This window comes from Macrobrachium rosenbergii, chromosome 42 (assembly GCF_040412425.1).
Source record: "Macrobrachium rosenbergii isolate ZJJX-2024 chromosome 42, ASM4041242v1, whole genome shotgun sequence".
Classification (NCBI taxonomy): domain Eukaryota; kingdom Metazoa; phylum Arthropoda; class Malacostraca; order Decapoda; family Palaemonidae; genus Macrobrachium; species Macrobrachium rosenbergii.
The window spans coordinates 25,167,586-25,190,457 of NC_089782.1; the positions used below are offsets into that span (position 1 = coordinate 25,167,586).

Sequence of the window (22,872 nt, forward strand, 5' to 3'; positions counted from 1 at the left end):
TTGGCCAAAATGGAATGTCCCTATTATATATTTAGTATTGCCTGGGGCGGGGGCTAGTACCGTACAGTGTTAACAAGTTATTGCACTGGCCGACGGGATTTCTGAACTGTTCCAAACAGACACAATATCGTGTTTAATTGTGAAGATTGCGAGAAACCTCTTTTTGTTGGATGGACTTCAGGGGGTTAATTACAGGTTAATTACATTTGTCCTATAAATTGCTGAAGGTTAATCCATAATTAGCAACCAAAAACTGTTACAAAAAGCGTTAGAAGGAAATTGCTGCTGCGGAGCTACTGCTTAGATCTACCACCAATTTATAGCGAACAACTTGGCAAAACTGCAGACTACCCCTATGTACCTCTAATTTGGTAACTACTGGTTTATGAGCAAAATGGGTGCTGTGTTTAGTACCAGCCCTTGGGGATGAATGCCAATATATGAGCAAAAGACAGGAAATATTTTATGAATAAACAAAGGCCATAAACTTAAATGAAAACTTAAACGAAAGAAGGCAAATGTGTTGGTGGGGCATCTGGGAACTAGGTTTATTTTTTTTTTCTTTTTTACACAAAATTTTAATAAACAACTTGGTAAAACTGCAGACTATTACTGAGCACCTCTAGTTTGGTAACTACCAGTTTACTTGCCAAATGGGCACTGTGTTTAGTACCACCCCCCCTTGGGATGAATATGTAAATTTAAACAGAAGACAGTAAATATCTTAAACATAATCAAAAGACAGGAGCATAGGCTGAACATAAATAAATGGCAGTTAATAATCTGGTCGACAACTAGCAGAAATCATGCCATGGTAATATTCTGATATTTTACCAAAACTTATTTATGTAAAATGATACAATATATGCCTACTGATACACTATATTAATTGTTAGTAGAGACTAGCGTCACCAGTGATGCGTAATATTAAAAGTTTCAATTTTACCTGAAGGATGTCTCACATTATATTGCCTCTTCAGTCGTGGGCTGCAGACTTGTATAGTTTGGCCTTCAATTTGAAGGGTACATGAAAGACAGTATGAAGTGTAACTTGTCTTATAATTGCGTTTTTGACCATTTCTGCAGCTAGTTGTGTGTTGGTACCATTTGTTGGCTGTTTTGGGGTTAGGCATATGTACTGTACAGCTAATCTTTAAAAATATTTTGGACTTCTTTTGAACATGCTTGTAGTTTTGTTGGGTAGATAGTGCAGTTCAACCAATATAGGTTTAATCCTATCCCGAGGTGCGAAACTACTAGTTTTGCTGCTTTATTTAGTATATTTTATAGCGAAATATGTGTAGACTACAATATTGTATTTTGTTCATGAAACTTACCTGTCAGATATATATATAGCTCTTATTCTCTATTAGTCCAAACAAATTTCAAACCCGACACCGCGCGGTGGGAGATCAGGTGAATTAGTACATTCCGCGCTGGGGCGGTATCAAAATATTCCCATTTTCTATTCAAGATTTTCTCTATCGCGGTACTGTCAACACTTGTTTTCCAATTGCCTCCGTCTTGGATTTCGGATAAAACTTGATTGTCACTTGAGTAATGGTTTGATTTTTGGTTTTGACTTGGACTTGTGGCTAGGCATGCAGCTATTGTAGGATTGTTTTGGATTTGCTTTGTTTTTTTCCTGGGAGTAAGATGTCTGAATCTAGTTCTTCTGGTCTCCCGAGTTTACCGTATTTTAAGACTGTAAGGTAGAGCTGCCAAAAATTTCGGTAGATCCTCACACTGTATCTTTCGGGTTGTAGAGAGTTGTATTTGTTTGTTGAATGACCGTGCAGGAGTGTAGATCTTTGTCTGATGCTGGTTGGAGGACTTATGATTCTTATGAGAAAGCTAGAGCGAGATAGCTCAGGGTCTTCCTCCAGAAGTGGTAGGAGTCAGGTAGTGTGCTTTCACCTGTTAACCTCCTGTGACGTGGCTCTTCCCTAACTGTGTGTTGCCCCCCTAACCCTGGGGTTGTGTCTACTGGATGGTGATGCCCTGGCTTATTATTATGTCTTCATTCGGCCTGTGGAAGCCTAATATGCTCCGCTCTTCAAAGTGCTGTGAAGTGCAGTGATAGTGTCCGTCCCCCCTGAGTGTTGTGGAGGGGCGTCAGATCGGCCCGCCCTCTGGGTCTGGACCCTGGCCGGACTCCCAGGACTCAGGGAGGCAGAGTCAGCCGCAAGAGGTTACTGCGGACCCCCACCATCTGGCGTCCCTTCGCATCCTGATAGACGCTTCCCAGGCTGCCCAGAGATCGCGGCACGGGTTAACTAATCCCTTAAGACTTCTCTTCCCGATTCCTCCCCTCCCCGCGTCGGGAATGGAAATCTCGGGATTCTCGCCCTTTGAAGAGAAGCTTCCAAAGAAGGGCGCCACGCCCTTTTCGATCAGCTCTTCGGAATTTTGGACGCCATCCACCGCAGAAGAGGACCAGGGCGTCATCGGACGATGACGCACAGGCGCTCCGCTCGCTCCAGAAAGAAGGCTGTTGCTTCCTGTGAGAAGCGCGTCCCCTCGCTTCTCTTCTTTCTCTCTCATGGATCAGTCCTTCTCTGAGGTAGAATCTTCTCCTACTCGTAAGCTGCTCCTGGCATGCAGGAGCAATTGGCTTCTTTAATGGCCCAGAAGGACCGATCGCTTCGAGGCAGAGGTCCTCAACGTCGCGGAAGGATTCGGCTGCCGATCCAAAGAGGTCGAAACCTTCCCTTCTCCCACTTTCTCCTCGCTGATCGTCGTCTCATAGCCGCGCCCGCTAGGAAGTCCTGTTGCTCAGCGTTTACTGGTCTTGGCAGGACCGCACTTTCGCTTTCTGATCGTCACGCCGCCAGGCCGACGCCCCTCGTGCGACTGACCCTCTTGTTTCCGTCATGACGCTTCTCATGCCGCCAGCGTGACGCTTCTCATGCGCTGCTGCGTGGCGCTTCTCATGCTGCTAACGCTTCTCATCTTCTCCGACAGGGACGCTTCCTTGTTGCTCGACATACGCCTCCCTTGCTGCTCGTCATGACGCCTCGGCTGCTCGTCAAGACGCCTCACGTAGTTCGTCAAGACGCCTCCTTGCTGCTCGGCACGACGCCTTTCTTGCTGCGGCATGACGCCTCCTCGCTGCTCGCTTCACCAGGACTCTCGCTGGATCGCTCGTCAAGGTTACTCGCCGGGATTCTTCGCCAGGGCTGCGTCGAGACTCTCATTTTGATTCTTCTGCTCGTGACTTTCACTCCTCTCGGACTTCTTCCAAGCAGTCCCACTTGTGACATGTTGGTCTGCAAGGACTGGTCCCTTCAGTTCTTCTCCTGCCCCTTCCGTTGCTCCTGTGGAAGAAGGAGAAGCTTTCTTGCGCCGGATCCTGCAGTTGAGGATCAGTCCTCTTCTTCTTCTGCTTCTGCAGACTACCAAATCTTAACCCCAGGCTGCTGAAAGACTTGTTTGGGACAAGTTTCAACCCTCTGCTCCCTCGCCCTCCCCTAGCAGCTAACCTCGTCTAAGTCACAAAAGTCTTCTGGTTTTGTGAAGACTACGTCTCTCTCTAAGAGGGCCTTTGCAAGGTTCAAGAGTGGATGGACTCCAGGAAGGCTCAGGCAAGACTTTCTTTCGCCCTACCCTCCATCAAGATTGAGTGGAAAGCAGGAATTTGGTGCAGAGACAGGAGAGGAGGTTGGTTGGAGAGTTCTTCCCCTCTTCCAAGGGGGATTTTGCCAGCCTTGTGGACGCTCCCAGAAGGTCTCCTTTCTTCAGCAAAGGTGTCCTGTCTTTATCTGAGATTGATCACCATCTGAAAGGCCTTTTCAGGTCTTTAGAAGTTTTTAACTTTTTGGACTGGTGCCTGGGAGTCTTGGACGGCAGGCTCGTAGCCTGACTCCATTAGCTGGGAGACTTGTTTGGTGTCCCTATCCTGTATGGACCAAGGCGGTTAGGGATGGCTCAAGAACTGGCTGCCATTTCTGTGCGGGGCTTTAAAGAAGAGAGCCATTTACTGCAACTTCAGCGCCAGTCGTCTCTCTCCCTACTCAGAAGGCAGAATTGTTGTTAGCTCAGCTTTCTAGCCATCTTTTCCCAACCCTTAGTCAAGGATATGGCCTCACATTGCAAGAGGAGGCTGCTCCAGGACCTCTGGCCCAGTCTTCTAGACGTCCTGCAGCCCCTTCCGACTTCTTCCCTTGGGCAGACTTCAAGATTCAACCCTTTCGTGGAGATCTTCCTCTAGATCGTCCTTTCGAGGCAGAGGTCCTCAAGAGTGAGCCTTCTAAGACCAGGGGCAAGAAATGACTCCGTGAACCTTCAGACACCGGTAGGGAGCCAGGCTCCTTTCTTTGCAAAAGCCTGGAGAGAGAGAGGACGGACAGCTGTCCCTCCAAGTCATCGAAAAGGGATACAAGATCCCATTCCTCGATTGCCTCCATTGAGTACGATTCCCAGACTGTCGCCATCCTATCATCAGGAGAAACAGCAAATTTTCTCTTCAACCTGCTCGATCAAATGCTCGAGAAGAGAGCTGTGGAGCAAAGTCTCGGATTTACAATCCCGGCTTTTACAACAGGCTGTTTTTCTGGTTCGAAACAGTCAGGGTTGGAGGCTTGATTCTGGAGCGTCAACAAGTTGAACTCTTTTCGTTTCTGAGAAGGAAAGTTCTGTAATGGAAACGTCCCAGTCGGTCATGGGAGCCCTAAGACCAGGCGACTGGATGGTTTCATCTGATCTCCAGGGCGCCTATTTTCAATGTCCCCAGGCCATCCTCTATCGAGGAAATACCTGAGATTTGTCCTGCGTGGGGACAGGTATTTCCAGTTCAGGCCCTTGCTCTCGCTCCAGCACAGCTCCTATGGTTTTTCACGATCTTGGATGAGAATGTTGCGAGATGAAACTTCGCTTGGAGGAATAAGAATCTCCCTTTATTTGGACTGATTGGCTCATTCGGGCCTCGTCACGACAAGGTGTCTGGAGGATCTCCACCACGACTCCTGACCTTGGCAAGTCCCTGGGACTTCTGGTGAATTTCGAAAAGTCCCATCTGACCTCGACTCAGTCCATCGCTTTATCTGGGGATTCAGATGGATTCAAGTAACTGCATTTCATTCTCAAGAAAGACAACTTCAGTGTTTAGAAAAGTTTCAGCCTTCCCTGAGGAAAGAAACATGCTCGGTGAGGGAATGGATGAGTCTGCTGGGGACATTTATCACTGGGAGAAGTTGTTTCCCTAGGGAGACTGCACCTCAGACCGCTTCAATTCTTCCTTGCAGAGAACTGGCACGACAAGGAGAATCTGGGCTTCTCTGAAGTATCTGCAAAGGTAAAGAATCACCTTCTGTGGTGGCTCGATCCATCGGTTGGCAGAAGGTCTGTCTTCAGCTTCAGAACCCGACCTGATGTTGTTTTCAGCGACGTCCATTTTAGTGGGAGCAACACTGAGGAAGGGAAGTGTGGGCACCTGAGAGGAACAGGTGTCCTGGCACATAAACCTCAAAGAATTGGGGCAAATTCAGTTGGCCCCTTCTTTTCTCGAGGAGCGAGTCTCAACCGAGTTGTCCAGATCAACTCGGACAACACCACTGCCCTTTCATACCAAGAAACAGGGGGTCCTCACCTCAGTCCCTGTTCGCCTTAGCAAGACATTCTTCTGTGGGCACAGGCTGAAATATTACGATCCTCCGCGAGGTTTGTTGCAGGCGTGAGAACGCCCGTGATCTTCTAAGTCGGCAGCGACAACTGCCGACGAATGGGATCTACACCAAGAGGGTGGCGACTGTGGAAGCTTTGAGGCGTCCTGGTAGATCTCAACCCCAAGACCGAAGAACTTCCTCTTTACTGCTCCCCTGTTCTCGACCCGAGCTCTCTCAGTGGGACGCTCTTCTTTGGGATTGCCTGGGGATGGGCGATGTATGCCTTTCTCCGTGCAAAATCATCGGAGAAGTCATCAGAAAGTTTCACGTCGTCGGAAGGGGCGAGGATGACGTTGATCGCCCCTCGTTTTGGCCTTCGAGAATGGTTCACAGAGGTCGCTGTCCTTCTTAGTAGACTTTCCGATCTCGCCCATGAGAGTCGATCTACCAGACACCCACTGAGATAGAGTACCAATAAAAACCTCCCCGCCCTTGTGTCTGACTGTATCCAGACCATCGAGAAGCTGGCCAGGAGCGAGGTTTTCTAGACCAGTATGAAAGTTATTGCCAGAGCGACGAAGATTCTTCCAGCAATTTGTACCAATCAAGGGACCGTTTTTGAGATGGTGTAGAAAGAAGGGCATTTCTCCACCACGACCCCTGTGAGTCAGATAGCAGACTTCTCTTATTTCTGAGGAGTGATGTGAAACTTGCAGTCCTGACCATCAAGGGGCAGGAGAGTATGTTATCATCCATTTTAGGCATAGAAACTTGATATGTCTAACAACAGAGACCCTTCACTTATCTCTTCAGATCCTCTGAACCCTCAAGGTGCTCAAGTGACTCCTTCTGGAATTTGGATGTTGTGTTACGGTTCCTAATGTCCAGTTCTTTTGACCCCTCTGCTCTCGCGTCATTGAGAAACATTATCAGAAAGACTATTTTTCAACCGCCTAGCAAACGGCAAAGAGGGTTAGGTGAACTGTGCCCTTTAGCATATAGGCTTTAAAGGGCATAACGCTACTTGTTCTTTAATCTTTTCTTTTAGCTAAAAATGAAAGTCTGCTAACCTTGCCCAAGAGAGCTTCTTGGAAATCAAGGGTATGGCTGAGATCCTAATTCAAGAGCTAGAGAGAGTCTTTGCCCTGTTAGCTCTCGCAAGCTACTTAGACAAGACGAAGGAAAGTCGAGGTCCTCAGAGAAGTTTATGGTGTTCCGTAAAGAGACGGACTTACCTATGTCAAAGAATGCTCTGGCTTTCTTTCTGAGAGATACGATTAAAGGCCCATTCGTGCTGTCAAGACTCTGATTTTAAACTTCTGAAAGTCAATGCTCACGAGGTGAGGCGGTTGCGACTTCAGTGGCTTTTCAGAAAAAATATGTCACTCAGTAACATTCTGGGTGCCACATTTTGGCGGAGCAACTCTGTGTTCTTCACACTACCTGAGAGATGTAAGACGACATATGAGAACTGCTTCTCGCTAGGACCATACGCTTCCGCAGATACTTTCCTGGGGGCAGGGGATGACACTCATCCTATCCTATAGAAAATGGTTGGATTGTGTTTTTATGGTTGTTGGGTCGACTGCCTGTGGCGGACTTCCCAATCGTTAGCTTTAGTTGCGTTATCCTAACTTAGTTAGGCTTGGTCAGGTGGTTGGTGTTTGCTTCGTTTTTTGCCCTCATTGTATGGTCAATATGGTCTTGTCACATTGTGGTCACGCCCCGTTGACAGATCATCTAGAACTCACCAGCTATACAGGTCACACCCTTGCTGGAGACTCTAGTTAAGCAGAAGCGGACTTGGGTGACAGTAATCACGAAGTCAGCTATGCTAACAGGTAAGGAACCAAAATATTTTTCACCTACTTGTAGTGTGTTTTTTCCAAATCCTATTCTGTCTGTACCCACCTCCAATGGTGGTATTCAGCTATATATATATCTGACAGGTAAGTTTCATGAGCAAAATGATATTTTAATGATAAAATAAAGTTTGTTCATACTTACCTGGCAGATATATATATTCATAGTGCCCGCCCACCTCCCCTCAGGAGACAGTGGCACTAGAAAATCTGAATAGAAAATGGGAATGGTTCCTGATACCCGCCTCCCAGCGGCGGGAATGGGTACTAACCACCTGATCTCCCACTGCGTGTGTCGTAAGTTTTGAAATTCTGTCGGACTAACAGAGAATACAGCTATATATATATCTGCCAGGTAAGTATGAACAAACTTTATTTTATCATTAAAATATCATTTTTGTGTCCCATACCCAGACTAACAATTAGCCTAATTTATTGCGTACAGCTTAGGACCAAAGTGGGGTACTGAGGGCCTTTGGTAGGGATAAGGAAAAAAAATGTTGAGTAGCTTAATATTTTATTTTGAGCTGGTAAAATAAGGTTGTCTGTCTAGCCTACTTTCATCATTTTGTGAGCCTCTCAATTGCAGTGTGCTGTCTTAGACAGGTTGTTTTATTGATGGTGTTCTTCTAGGAGATGACATGGGACTAGGCTAACGTAGGTGTAACCTAAACAAAGAAGTAGCTGATGTGTCCCCATGCTGTTGAGCAGTAAACGGGGTATGCTGTAAATGGAACCTAACCTAGGGTGTAGAATACCTATCTGGCTTCTGGGCTTAGGTTCCATTAAACCATCCTAACCTGCTCAGTGGCAAGTGATAAATCTTGGAGCCGAACAACAATAAATGAATCCATTATCCCTTCTAGAGTGAAATTTCCTAATGGAAAACTTCACAAGTGCTATAAAAAAATATTGCCATAAAAAGTAGCATGTCGCCTTTGACAGTATAATTGTTTTCCTAGGTATGTTTGCTTTTAAAAATTTGTTCATGTATAAGTATGCTTTATATGTATAAGAAATTGATTCTTAAGTAAAAAATATTATTCAGAAAGTTTTACATTACATGTAATTATAAATCCATAACATAAAAAAGCAACCCCTTCAGGGCAGCATAAGGAGAACTGATCTGTGCATGCATTAAATACAAAAAAAATAGTACCACCAAATGAACCATATTAATTATGTCTTGTGAACACATTCCTTCTCCACTCATTAACTGAAGATTCTTTAATGCTGAGATTAGAATGTTCCCACAAGTTATCACCACTAACCTTTGCCACATTCATATTTTGATTTTTATGTGGAATCAAGATGTACCCACTGTGTACAGAAGTTATTCCAAAGTTGCTTGCTCAAATGCAAGATAGAATAAAGATTGTGAATTTAGAGGCCTTACATCCAAGAAGGAAGGCTTTAGGGTTTTCTTAGGTGTGAAGGTTGCCTGCACCCTGGTACCTGTCACTTGTCATAGAGAAACCACTGCATGTTTGTTTTAGTGAATAGCTATTTCTGATTATAGAATCTTTCTTGTTTGTGTATATTTATTTATCAAGTTATCATGTTTGTGTCTACTTCGTGGCTTTGCCACCCAGTTCAGTACATTAACATGCAAACCATGGATTTACAAGTTGAGTTTTTGGGGCCGAGTTTCTTTTCTGGCTTGATTTCAGGGCATCTTAAGCAGCGAAGACATGTCCAGTACAAGTTGTAGTGGTTGTCAGGAAAAACAAATAAGATTTGATAAATATTCCATGTTATTTGTTCTTTACAAGTTTTAGAGTATGAACATATATTTGAATCATATGGATCACAGTAAGGAGGTATATGTCTCATTTTTCACATTTGTCGTGACAAGGATCAAGGTTTTATTTACAAAATATGTATGTTGATTGTACAGGGATTGTTTTAATTATATTTTTCCACTTTTTCAGAATGTAAATAGGTCATCATGAGTACAGAAACAACAGAAGAACCACAGATCTCTCGTGAAAACTTGGTATGTTCAGTCTTGGTTTGGTGTCATTTTAAGTAACAGATTTTTAATAGGAAACATTGTACAGTTGGCTTCGTGAGTTTCAGTAGTCACCATAAGCTGAGGAGACATAAGGCAAGTTCATAATGAGAATGAACAGCTGTTGGCAACATTACCTGTGTAATATGTTTAAGTCACTAAACATCGTAGAGTTACCCGATATCACCTTATAGCAAGCTAAGGCGACATCAGGCAATTCCACAATGAGAATGAGCAGCTGTTGGCAACATTACCTGTGTAACAATGTCACTAAGCATGTAAACACAAGCAAAAAGCATGTTAACCAATGACAAAGTAATATTAATTGCATAATGAATGACAACATTGCAGAGTTGCCAGATATCTCCTTATCTTGCCCTGATGTGTACCAAATTTCATAAAGCCAACTGTACTTGTCTATTTTATTGCTATTGGGGTTAACTATAGTACAGATTCATTATTGGTATTTCCATGCATTGTCAGTAAAGTATATTTTTTTTTATCTTTCATTACAGTCAGGAATTTTTTTCATGTTGGAGTATTTAGTTATTGAATTTTAGGGAAAGCTTCATGAAGTTCTTACCTTTTATACATTACTGGTATTTGCATGCATTATCGATGAAGTATTTTTTTTTATATTTCTTTACAGTTCGGAAGTTTTTCATATAGGAATATTTAGTTACTGAATTTTAGGGAAAGCTTCATGAAGTTCTTACATTTTGTGTAATTGAATGAAGTTTTGATCTCCTCACCACATTGCCCTTTTCTGGCGAGAAAGCTGCAGATATCTTCAAAATTTGTAGCTTTAAATTGACATCATTTGGAACATCGTTGGCCAGTGGCAACTTAAGTATTGTAACTACTCGTCGTGCTCTCGCTGAACTTACATTAGATCTCCCTAGCTCTCTTGGAGTGTACTACACCTCAGTGTATCACTATCAAAGTTGTAGGAGTCAGTCCCATATGCTGAAGTCCCTCTCTCCCCCTCTGATGGAATGCCTGCCTGTGTTAATTAGAGAGAAAAGTTACAGATTAACATTGATGAGGAAGTGGTGTATGCCTTTTTATGAGTGATCTTCATTCACAAGCAGTCACAGAAATGTAATGAAAAAAAAATACATTCATTTAATTCGTAGATGGTTTGCACTTTCAGGTAAGGCAGCAATTAAAAAACAAATCCTCATTCTTCAGCATGTTACTGTATTTAAAACTTCAATAGTATTTTTTAAGGGTGTAATTTGATCATTATACTAAATTTAGTACAGTACTACTAAAAGTATGGTACAGGTACATGTGTGGAAGTCATTAAATTGTGGTACAAAAATATTTTTGCTAATACATTATTCGTTCATTTTTGTGTAGCATGATGTGTAATTTATTTTAATGATATTCTAGATTGAAGAGGCAGCCAAATTTCTCATGAACCCAAAAGTTGCTCAGCATGCAGATGAGCAAAAGTCAGCATTCCTTCGGAAAAAGGGCCTCACCGAAGATGAAATTCAGGTCGCATTTGCCAAAGCAAAAGCCAACATGCCTGCTGTAAGTATAAAAACATACTACGTATTTGTGTTATGACCTTTGCCAAAAGTATTTTCATGCAATAGATTTGAGATTTTAGTATGAGTTTGATGCAGTGCTACAATATTGTGCACTGGCATCAGACAGCTTTATTATCAAGTAGCATCTTGACCATTTTCAAGGCATAATATTTCTTTAATCTGCTTATTTTTTCTTAATTCTGCTCTGATGGTATAAGTAAAGTATGGTATAGCATTTCATTGATTCTGATGTGGTATTTTTGAAATTGATTTGCATCTTCTGCTCTAAAAGTTCTTACTTGGTTAGTTTAGAGCAGAAAGTGAAAAGAAAAATGAATTTGATGGCAGTTTATCTGAAGTTTGAAAAAGTTCTTAGTTTTATTTTTTTTATTTATAGACGATTTTATGGTATGTATTAAAAATCTTCTCATTTTATTTTTTTGAAAGATGTTTCTACGAAGGGTTGACGCTGTTGACGTTATTAATGATGTTGGATCATTGTCTCCTCACACACAGTCATTTCTTAAGAAGGAAGTCTTCTCTCACACACATTTCATAAAAATGGTTATGGCATTAATTTTGTATTTGTCAGAAGTTAAGGATGAGTTTATGATCTTGTGTATTATTGTTGATTTAATTAGAGCACAGAGTAAAATTACTTACTCTCAAAGGGCCATGAAGGGTCTGCTTTTATAATATTAAAATTCAGATTTTTAGTGGTGCACCATCATATAGATTTAAGAATTCTGTAGATAAAAGACAAGATTTTTACAAAGTTTCCTTAGTGGACTTAAAATTTGATATACACTTGACATTCTTTTTAGCATAATGAATGTCACAGTCCAACATTGGGTTTGATCTGGTACAATATATTATCAGATTCATTATACCAAAGGTAGAGTAATGGGTTTTAGAGATGTTAGATAATCAAATCTGGGAATGGCTACATTTGATTGGTCATTGTAGTTGCAGCTTTGGCTACTTTATTTCCTTTAATGCCTGCATGAGCAGGGATCTAACATTTGAGCATCAGTATTCATAGCATTAGTAAGTAGTTCTTCTGGGGTTTATGGACACAGTTCGGTATTTCTTCAGTTATAGAATAAATTTATGGAATAAGGTCCTTAACATTTTGTCCTAAGCCAGAAAGTATTAGCACAAAAGAACTCTCACATTGAAAAGGCTGGCAGCTTGTTTCTGTGGTCAGGTCAGCTGACACAGTGGTCAAGATTTTACCGTTGAAGTTGTGATATGAATTCTTCTGGATAATGTTAGAAGAGGATTGGAGCTTTCTTTTCTGCATCTCTTTAGGATGCATAGATGGCACCTGTCGTGGTCATATTGATGTCGGGGTTGGTCATTCTAGGAGGGCATTGAAATTGGTAGACCATGTTCCTCTTCATCGGGGCATCCTTCACACGTGGGTGAAGCCTGTGTTATGATACAGTATTGTGTAGGGCATGTTCATCCCCACAGTGTCCAGAGCTCATGTATACTTGTTAAAAGACCTTTCTTGGTTGGTGCCAGTGGAGTGTACCATCTGTCAAGGGCCTGATTTTATAGTCATTGTCCTTGTTAGCATACCCATTGCTTACCAGAACTTGGTCTAAACAGTCAAGCTCCTTATGGGTGGCATTACCAAGGGAAGCATTGGGTAATAGCCCTCAAAACCTAGGTACACCTCACTTGTACTGTTCAGGGTACAAATTGTACCCATTAAGTCAGAGAGTTGGTGTAACTTCAGTTATTCTGGTGTGGGTCTGTACAACCTGGACATCAAAGGAAGGGAACTTTCCTTAATACATTCAATTTTCATGTGTAATGAAGGACTTTACACACTTTTAAAATGTATGTTGTAGTTAGTGTTTTTACTTATACATTTTGTGTAAAAATTTATTGTACTGTGCATTTGTAATTTGCATGGACAGAATGATAAAAACTATTTTAATCATGACAAATTTCAAAACTAGTGTCTCTCTCTCTTTGATTTTAGGTTGCTTCAACAGCTGGACCAGTTGCCCAGTATGTTTCTCCAGTAGGACCACCTGTTCCATCTTATCCTTTGGTGCCACCTCCAACTATGTGGATCAGAATTAGAGATATATGTAATTTTGTGCTCATTATTACAGGTGCATCATATGGTGCGTATCATATATATAAGGTAAGCATTTTTCATATTTGTTCCTGTAATTATGGTTTTCCTAGCTCCCTTTTGTAGAATGTTGTAGATTTAGTACTTTAAAGAAGTGCCAATACAAGTTATTACCAGATTTTACGTTATAGTAGCTTGGAAATCCTACCTGGGTCATACTATGGTGATAATGAGAAGTCATTTTGTTTGAATAACTGTAATTTAAGTAGAATCATGTAGTAAATTTAAGTAGAATCATGCAGTAGCAGCTCCTCATTACCTGCTTTCATTAGGTAATGGAAACTTTTTCATATGAATCAAACTTGACTACGATAAAACATGAAACCAAATTGAATAGGATTCAAGTAAGGCAGTGGTTTGTTTCCATGAATATTTATTCTAATGATATACTTTAAATTTCCTTCAAAACAGTTTTAAAATATTTTAGGATTTTAAAGTTCATTGCACATGAATGAATATTAAGTGAAATGCTTTCTCAGGTAATGTACCAACTTGCTAGGATTATCAAAGCTGCTTTAGACCTCATGGTGATGAACAAAAAGCCGTAAGAAAGCAATTTCAAATATTTTGGTCACATCTACGCTTTTCTTAGTAGCTTAGCATACCATAAATCAGAGAATTATTTAGAAAGCATAGGATTTGTCAGGATTTCGTAGTAACTTTTTTCTTTCGTCAGAATTACATAGGTCCACTTTTGACGGGCAGGAAGCAGAAGTCTGTTGAAGAAAGCATGATTGAGCTACAACAGTCTGTGGTTTGTGTTTTGAAAGAAGTACAGACAACACTTTCTTCTCTTGAAAAAACTCTGAGCATTCAGAGTGCTCGCATTCAGGTGAGTTAATATACTATTATTGTCCTTTTGAGTGTAAGTATTTTTATTTTTCTGAGTGTAGTGGGCTGTTAGCATAAGTAAACTCTTGCCATGATCTAATAGGGGTTTAATGTTTGCATAGTAATGTAGACTTCAGGTTTGCTCCTGCCATGGTGTCGGTTGCCTTAGGTTCTCTGTTCTGTCTCAGCAAATACATGTTATTGTACTGTATTCATGATTTTTGAGTTGTGTGCACTTTACAGTAAAGTGATTTATTGTTAGCATTCATTGCACACTTGTGGGAGTAGGGACAGCAAGTTCTGCAATACTTTTGTCATCCTTATTTACGGTATCCTTTATGTAAGGGCCAGCATTGTTTGCTTAACTTGTAATTTTTTGAAGGATTGGCTCTTTATTCAGTGGTACGTTTAGCAACATAACTAGCAGTCAGTGTTCTGCTTGGTCTGCTTGTGAGTTGTCGGATTTGTTCTGATGTGCCGTGACTCCAATTTGACAGTTTCTTGTGATGAAACTTCTACCTCCTCCATGTCTCCTCCTAATGCTGTGATGAGTGTATGCTCATGAAGTAGGCCTCCTCCAGCCGAATCAAACTGTGTTTTTGCTGGAGTGGTTTTTTATCCCCTCCAAAGGGTCTTCTACCTAATGGTAGGGATCAGCCTATCTTGCTGTCTGCTGCTTCGCCTTTCGTTCTGCCAACTCTTCAACTCCCAACAGCGTCCTGCTCAGGCTGTGTTGTTATCCATGGTGCCAGTTTTTTGCTCAGATGATGATTTAATTGTCAGGTTTAGGGGGAACAATATGTCTACACTTTAGGATCAGTTTCTTGCCATTAGTGACTCTTGTGCAGGTGTTAGTTGCAGCCTCATATACTGATAACCCCCTGCTTTTGATAATGAGAGCCTTTTCCTGCTTCTGCTGCAGAATTGCCTCATGATGTTGCCAGGGCTGCTACTTCAGTGTCTAAGTTTATAGAGCCTTTTTCGTATCCCTCTGTGTCCTATTGACCGGACTTTTTTATCGGCTCCTGTATGTTCATATGCTTTGGCATATGCTAATTTGACAGCTCCTTGATCTTTGGCTGTTCCTGTTGCAGCATGGTCTCATTAAGCTACTGTATAGAAATAGTAGTAATATGTAATAATACCTTCACTGGTGTTCAAGATTAATTTATTTTTCTTCTTATTATAGGTCTTTGATGTTTACTCTAACATTGATCAAGATGTGAATTTCTGGTTGGTGAGATTAGTCAACTTTTTATGGTTTTATTCAGAGGGTGTCACAAATCACCGCTGGACATGTTTTCTATAGGGTCATGAGTTGTAGGCAGGCAGATGATCAATCAGGCAGTTCCACTATTATCTCTCCTACACATTGTCAAAATCTCACTGAGCACAAACACCAGTAGAGCCACTTAATTGTTGGTAAGAAAAACTTAAGTCCTCTTGCAAAAGGGCATTTTTCATGTCATTGAATATTTTAAAGTTCATGGGTACTCATTACCAGTCTTCATGAAATTAGGAGTGTAAAAGCTGAAGAACAAAATTGACTCAAGCAAGTAGTAATTCAGTTTAAATTAGTAGGTTTGACCTTTGTTTGGAAGCAAAATTTTAAATAACTTTAAAGTTTCATTAATATAAAATGTTGTACTTTACTGTCAGTGCACTTATCCAAGCCTCTTCTGTTATCAGATCACATTACATAATACCTTAGTCTTGTTATACTTTCCAGAACAGACTTTCTCCTTTCCCCTTATCTAGTTGCCATGGTCTTTCCTTTGTTTGCTTTGATTTTAAATCTTGCAGTATCTATTCTACACTTTCATCTTTTAAACATTCTTAAGATCTTGTTCTTTGCTTTTGATCTAAGCATTGAATGGGCTGTGGATGTCAACTTAATTGGAACCTCCTCGTGGTGGTAGGAAGCTCTTTATCTTTAAGTTAAGATCTCAAGGAACCTTTCATGTACTGCTGGGACTTTTTATCTGCTTATTTTGATTGTATAGCTGTAAATTTCAGCAAAATAAATATAACAAATGCTCTGATGTAGATAGTACACAATTTTTCCAAGACTTGCTTTCTATAAAAAAACTGGAGACTTTTTATGTGATACCCTTTTGCTATTGAAAGAAGAATTTGAATATAACTAGATAACTTGCTGGATATGTCAAGTTTTGAGGTGACAGTAGATGACTTGTTTCATTCCAGGCACTTAGTGATAAAGAAGAAAAAAATCATCCTTCCCTTCACCAGTTGGAGGAACTTAAAACTGAAATTACATCACTAAAAGGACTTCTTATTAACAGGTGAGAATAGAACAGGTAATTTTCGGAATAGTTTTTGCTAATGTATCAACAGGTAAGTCACAAGTAAGGTAAACTTTCCTGTTGTAGTTAACACTTTGTTTGCACATGCATGTTATGATGTTGTTAATCTGTTACTGTATATTACTAATATGTAGTACAAATTTCTACTTGTGATTTGTGGATGTTATTCTGTCTTTTAGGTAAAGAGCCTTCATATGTGGACTTGCCAGTGACCACGGATGAGCACTTTACTGAAATTTGTTTTAAGGGTGTACATGTAATCACTGAATATGTATTAACAGTGTAGAAATACATCGCTAGTTTTGATTAGTTTTATACTGTATTGTGATCATAATATACATGAATGCATGGATATGAATACTCTGTTGCCTGAATTGGGAACAAAGGGTGCAGTTATTGTTGTTGAATGTTATTTAGTGTTAATGATATTAAAATTGTGGTTCATTTACATAAGGTGGACTGTAATTTTTGCAATAGTAATATCATTACAGGCACTGTCATATCATTCTGATAAAATTAGCTCTTTGTCTCTGTGTCACTTAATTATTATTTGGTAATAAATATTTATTTTTATTGTGTTATATGATTAAGCCTTTGCTTGTCCTTTGTTTCATTTGCCATTCTCGTATCGTGTCTAAAACTTCTTGCTTAGCCACCTTTTGTTTTTATGCATAAATTTAGATGAGACTACTACTTTCCCTTTGGTTGCATAACACTGAGGGGATAGAAAATTATGTTCAGACTTTTTTGCTTAAAAAGGCCAAGGTTAGTTATTGTGCATTTTAAGATACTTAAGATTTCACTATGTAGACAGTACCAGGTAGTTTATTATTTTTGTTTTATTAATGGGTTTGTAATGAGTAGATGATGATTACTGCAATTCACCCAAGCTTTGCTGTCCATAGTACTGTAGTTTAGAACTATTGCTCACATCATGTTGAGGTCTTTAGTTAGTTTAAAACTATTCTTGGAAATGATTTTAACAATTGTTGACCAATCCTGTGGGTTTATTAAAGGGGTTACAGGTTTAGCAGGTATTCCTTAGAAGTAATAAGGTAATCCTTTGTCCTTTTATTCATCCCACCTTATGTCTCCTCTCACTTAACTGGCCAACTTCTTTGATTATACATTGCTCTTAACTTTGGGCCAACACCTGTGAGAATCAAGAGGTGTGGCTTGGTGGTCTCATGTATAACTCAATAATCTTAACTCTTTCATTTAAGAACATCTTGTCAGTGGTCTTATTAATATTGATAATTGGCAAGAGAACTAGCCAATTGTTTCTTTTGACAATTTCTACAAGTTTTGTTTGTAGGTGGTTGGATCCTTGAGTATTTTAACCAGAAAGTTGTTTTCAATTTACTCTTATGTTGTTCTCTTGGATAAAACAATGTCCACAATAATCATTAACAAGTTCCTATCGTTTTGATCCTTGGTTTTACAACTTCTCTCGTTGGGGCGGAGCTTGAGTAAACAATTACTTTTAGACATGTCATCATTAACCAAATACTTTATACAAGCCAGCACAAGATCTGGCATTTCAGGGTTAGGGTAAAAATAGAAATTACACAAAACAAACCCTCATTGCATAGATCAGCAATAAAATGCCATAATTAAAAATGAATGAATTTTGAAATGATTATGTATTCTTGGCAACTTTTAAGAACATTTTCAAAGCATTGGATCTTGTTATGGTAGAATTTTGGAAATATGAATGATTTTTGGATACTGTATATTACTTTATTCAAAATATATTACTTTATTCAAAACTGATCATGCTGCATACAGTAATTCTAATTGAAAGACTTGATGTGGAACTTAAGTGACAATGGTGTGATGCCTTGGTCAAAAGTATGGGAAAATAGGATGAAATGATTAATCTTGAACTGACTAAATATTTAGAAATCCCTTGAGGTACACACACCGTTACAGAATCACACACACCTTCAAACTTGTCAGTTTTCTGAAAGAAGTAAAGTGATGTCATTTTACATTCCCAGTGTACCACCTTTTCTGAGCACTTTTTAATGCACCTCTAGATCATGTTAGGTACAAACCAGTGCTTTTACTTTAGCTTTCAATCAAACTAATATAAAAAGTTAACTTGACCACAGAGGCAGATTTCATGATTGTCCTACAGAAAAGCTAAACTGAGAGCAAGAAAAGTTGAAGAATTGAGCAGCTAAGTGGAAAGAGAGTAAAGGGATTGCAGTAAATGGAAAGTGAAGAACGGTAAGCAGTTTAGATTTGGGGCCAAAGGAATGCTGTGTTGGATGGCACACCATAGGCACTACAATCATAGGGTATGTGTAGGCAATTTGTAATTTTTATTGAGAAGGAAAATACAAACATTCATTAGTGATGGTTAATGAGCATCTCACATTCCACACCCATTATTTGCAGGTCATCTTCAGAGTGTGTCCTTTACATCCTTCTTGGAGACATATAACAAGTCATCATCTTAAATTTGTAGTTTTTTCATTTCATTGTTTATGGGAAACCAGTTTGTTTTGTTAATAGTGCTATTTATTATGTAGTTTTTTTTTTTTTGTTTTTTTTGCTATATGGCTGCAACATTGGTAGCATTTTTGGATGCTCGCTGCATGATCCTAAGTTCACATATTTTTGTACCATCCTGCATTGTCATAATTTTGTTATTAGGCAAATAAGTTTGTAAGTTTATGTAATTTTTTGTCATTCTTGGCTAGTTTATGTAATGTATGTCATTCTTGGCTGGTATTGCCCTAGGCTAGTTATACTATTACATCCATTCATAATGCAAATCTTCATGAAGTCTGCTCCAAGTGTAGTAAAGAGAGATGGAAGTTAGAGTACAAATGCAGAAAGACTTACCCTAGTTCTTTATACTAGGAAAGAGATGGCTGGATAGAGAAACAGTAAGTTTTCATCTGCCTTCAAATGATAGTTTTGTCCCTCCACTCCTTGATTTAATAACCTCCTGAGGCTCTCAAGCCCTTCATTTTCTTGTTTGCCCTATTTCTTTGGACTCTTTGTGCAGTGGATATGTCTCAAGTTATGGAACCTCATAATTCGGTTGATGAAGAAAAGATAACATTTTTCTCCTCACCCCTTTTTCCTTTTCCTTAAGTGATCATTGTATACATTACTACTTTTTCAGACTGCAATTGTTGCTGCCGAGTCCATGTCTGCTTCACTACTGGCTTCCACAGTTCTAATTCACTTTTTCATTGTGCTGCTCAATCTCACTTTGTCAGCTACAGTACAGTTTCAGCTACTTCTTTTGTCACTTTCCTCCTCCTCCCCTCCTCTCATCAATGGAGAACTGAGATTTTCCACCCACACAAGGAACCACAAGGAAAATCATTGTCATCACAGATTACTTGGAAGGAAATACTGTATAAGGAACATTTTTTTAATATTACTTCCTTTAGATGTTTCTTTCAAATTCCTTTTCTCGCCCCCTCTTCACTTGGCTGAGAAGCAAGAGGTTGTAATGTAGGCACTTTTTAGACTATTATGATATTTTATTGTGTCCTCATTACTACAGTGGCACCTGTCCCAAAATTTCCCTGAATTCATTATTTTAATCCTAGAAGTAGATATAAGACATCCGATGGGGAAGATCAGCATGATATTACAAAGGATCAGATTTCAGATTCTCGAGAAGAAAATTAAGACACTCCAGTGCATATCGACGAGACCACCAGTCAGAACGTATCTTTTACCATGATCAAGGAAGAGAAATCTATTTACATTATATAAAAGTGCTAGATGGAATGGTCTTTGGTTACTACAAAGGAGCTTTCAGAATACACTCAAGATCAAAGGAGTATCTACTTAGCCAGTCAGTCTCTCATGAGAACCTGTGATTACATGTTAAAACTTCATTAAGTTCAAGAATGGATACAGAGTATAAAATGGGTAGTAATTATTCTTCTTTAGCTCATCCATCCAATGTAGAGTAATTGAGTGTGGTTTCCAACAAACCACTTATTGCCTCTTATAAGATTATAGTCAGAGGCAGGTTACAGGCACAGGGTGTCCCTGAGTTACGGCGGCACTGGCTTACGGCGTTCTGATCTTACAGCACTTTTTCAAATATATTTATCAAGAATAGGTATCTGGTTACGGCACCGTAATCAAGTTACAGAGTCTATTAATTAATAAGCACCGACTTACAGCAGAAGTCCACTTATGGTGTGCTGCTGGAACGGAACCCCCCACCATAAGTCGGGGACTGCCTGTACCTTAAGGTTACATACTAATAGGTCTAAGAAACCCTCAAGCATCCTATTCAGGTTCCATTAAGTTTTATTTTCTTTGTATATTAACAGGACAGATCTCCTTTCTAGTAATAGCTGTTGGTTCTTGTTAACATGAAGTGATTAAAATAAATAAAAATGTTTGTTGGGCTTGAACACTCCTGTTGTATGTTTAGGTTTTTTAGGCTTAATGATCCTTGTTCATTGTCATAGAAGGGTATTAAGAAGGCAGAGAGGATTGTCCATATTAGAGGACATCAGCATTGTGTCATCTTTATATTTCCAGGGGCCTCAATCAAGAGCCTTTTTTGGTTTGATAGATGTGAGTTCAACATCTCCATAAGTACCATTTGCCATTTTGATCATGCTGTTGCCATAGCCCCTACTTCATAAAGCCTGTTTCCTTATAGAAATACCCCATTTACACCAATCTGTTTTATCTAGAAAAGAACATTCCTCTGACATTCATCATCCTTCATTCAGTAGTGCAAGTGTAACTCCAAAACATTCACAATTCATTGCTTTACCCCATTGCTCTTGTGATGGATACTGTCTTTTTGCCAACCTTTTTCATGTTCCATGTTTTCACGTTAATTCTGCATCTGTATCCTATCTCTTTCATATTTTTATAATTTTTAATAATTTAGTAATTTTAGTAATTTTTACTGATTATTTTGTATTGTAACCTTGAATTGCCAGGTAAATCAGGCTTTGATACAAGTTAATTTTAAGTTATAACACTAGCTTAGGATGTTCTGTTTGCATTAAGTTGATTCAATTTTCTCCTGAGTTGTAGTTTATTATAAATAGTAATGTTGTGAACCTGTGGAATTTATAATTATTAAAAGCTTCAATAAGAACCTGAGTTGTACTAGTAAGCTGAAAGATATCCCTCGCCATCATTTTATCTCTTTCCCTATTCCTTCTTTTCCTCTTCCTCTCCCCCCCTAGATTTTTTGACAATTCTTTAGGTTTCCACTATTGATTACCAACCTTCTAAACAGATGGAAGAGCTCATATTGCCCAACTTTTTATTGTTTTAAGCTCTTTTCTGATTCTTGGCCTATATGGGGGCATCTTTTCTCTCAACAAACAGCCCTTTGTATTCACCTTTGTATATTGCTTGTTATTTTATTTTCACTTCAGTGTTCAGTAAATTTTCCTTACTGCTCCTTTTATACACACTCATGTGGTTTTTGTTTCATTTCCCATTAACATACAGCAGAATTAGGATGTCTTTTATATGAACTGAATCTTGATTCTTCATGCTGTAAAGGAGCATGGAAGAGGAGGCTCTTAGGAGCTGCTGTTTATGTAGATGGTCTAATGTTAACACTAGAATCTGAGGAAGAGGCAAAAATGTTGAGAAGGTAGAAAAGCAAAATGGTGAGCAGATTAATGAAAATTACCATCAGCAGTGCAAAGCTTTTGGTGTCTTTAAGGGTTATAAAGGAAAAATTATAGTCAAGAAAGTTTCCATGTGGTTGCTGTGGGAAGGATGTGGGAAGATGAACTCAGTATTGTGCACTAAATGTGTCTTGGGAGATGCTCAGAATTATGCAATATACATGGAGTCCCACAAGAAGACCAAATGAGAGGGAAATGGAGATCCACGTTGTAGTAGATTGGCAGGTCTTAAAAGAGGTAGAACATTTCTTTTTACCTTGGAGAGACGTACTGGACTGGAAGTGGGATTTAGAGAACAGTAAGAAAAAGATTAGTGATAGCCCAGATGAAATGAAAAAGGCAGCTAGACTACAAGCAAATAAAAATATACAATTAGTCTGGAGCAAAAACATCTGAATGGAGAGATGGGTGCCCTGCTGCTAAAAAAATATACTGAGATCTTATAAAAGATAGAGACGGTTGGGATATATTATGTGGAGGAATGTGACACTGTTAGTCTTAAAAGTGTTAGAAAAGAATGGAAGTAGCATGACAAAGACGTATAGAAAGGCTTAGGAAATCTTGGAGTAAGCGGATAAGTGAAGACCTGGATCCCTGCAGTTGGTGCACAGGATGGGGGAGAGTAGAGAGAACTCATTCAACATAGAACCCCCTAAAGGGAAAAATTGAGATGAAAATGCTCTGTAGTGATTGAAGCCTCTGTTGCCATTCCAAGACTCAGTGCTTTGGTTTTTCGTTGAAGATGAGCGAAAACTATTAAGGAATTCCATGACTTAATTCCACTATTGGCTTAAGGACAAGTTGTATCTGTGTGTATGTAAATACTACTTCCATTCTTTTGTCTCCTTCCTTCCTTTCTATAATTTTTTTTTCCTCCTCATTTCCTTAGTGACAAAAATA

General features: G+C 39.5%; 1 protein-coding gene across 5 annotated transcripts in view; it reads left to right on the forward strand.

Annotated features, from left to right (window-relative positions):
• The window catches only part of Pex14 (peroxin 14), a 31,447-nt gene that overhangs the window by 4,809 nt on the left and 3,766 nt on the right, over positions 1 to 22,872 (forward strand). For all 5 annotated transcript variants that reach the window (XM_067085810.1, XM_067085811.1, XM_067085807.1 and 2 more), the window contains exons 2-6: positions 9,397 to 9,461; positions 10,872 to 11,015; positions 13,008 to 13,175; positions 13,843 to 13,998; positions 16,203 to 16,300. In XM_067085810.1, the coding sequence (XP_066941911.1) occupies positions 9,414 to 9,461; positions 10,872 to 11,015; positions 13,008 to 13,175; positions 13,843 to 13,998; positions 16,203 to 16,300 (614 nt within the window). In that variant the 5' untranslated portion in view covers positions 9,397 to 9,413. The remainder of the gene's footprint in view (positions 1 to 9,396; positions 9,462 to 10,871; positions 11,016 to 13,007; positions 13,176 to 13,842; positions 13,999 to 16,202; positions 16,301 to 22,872) is intronic.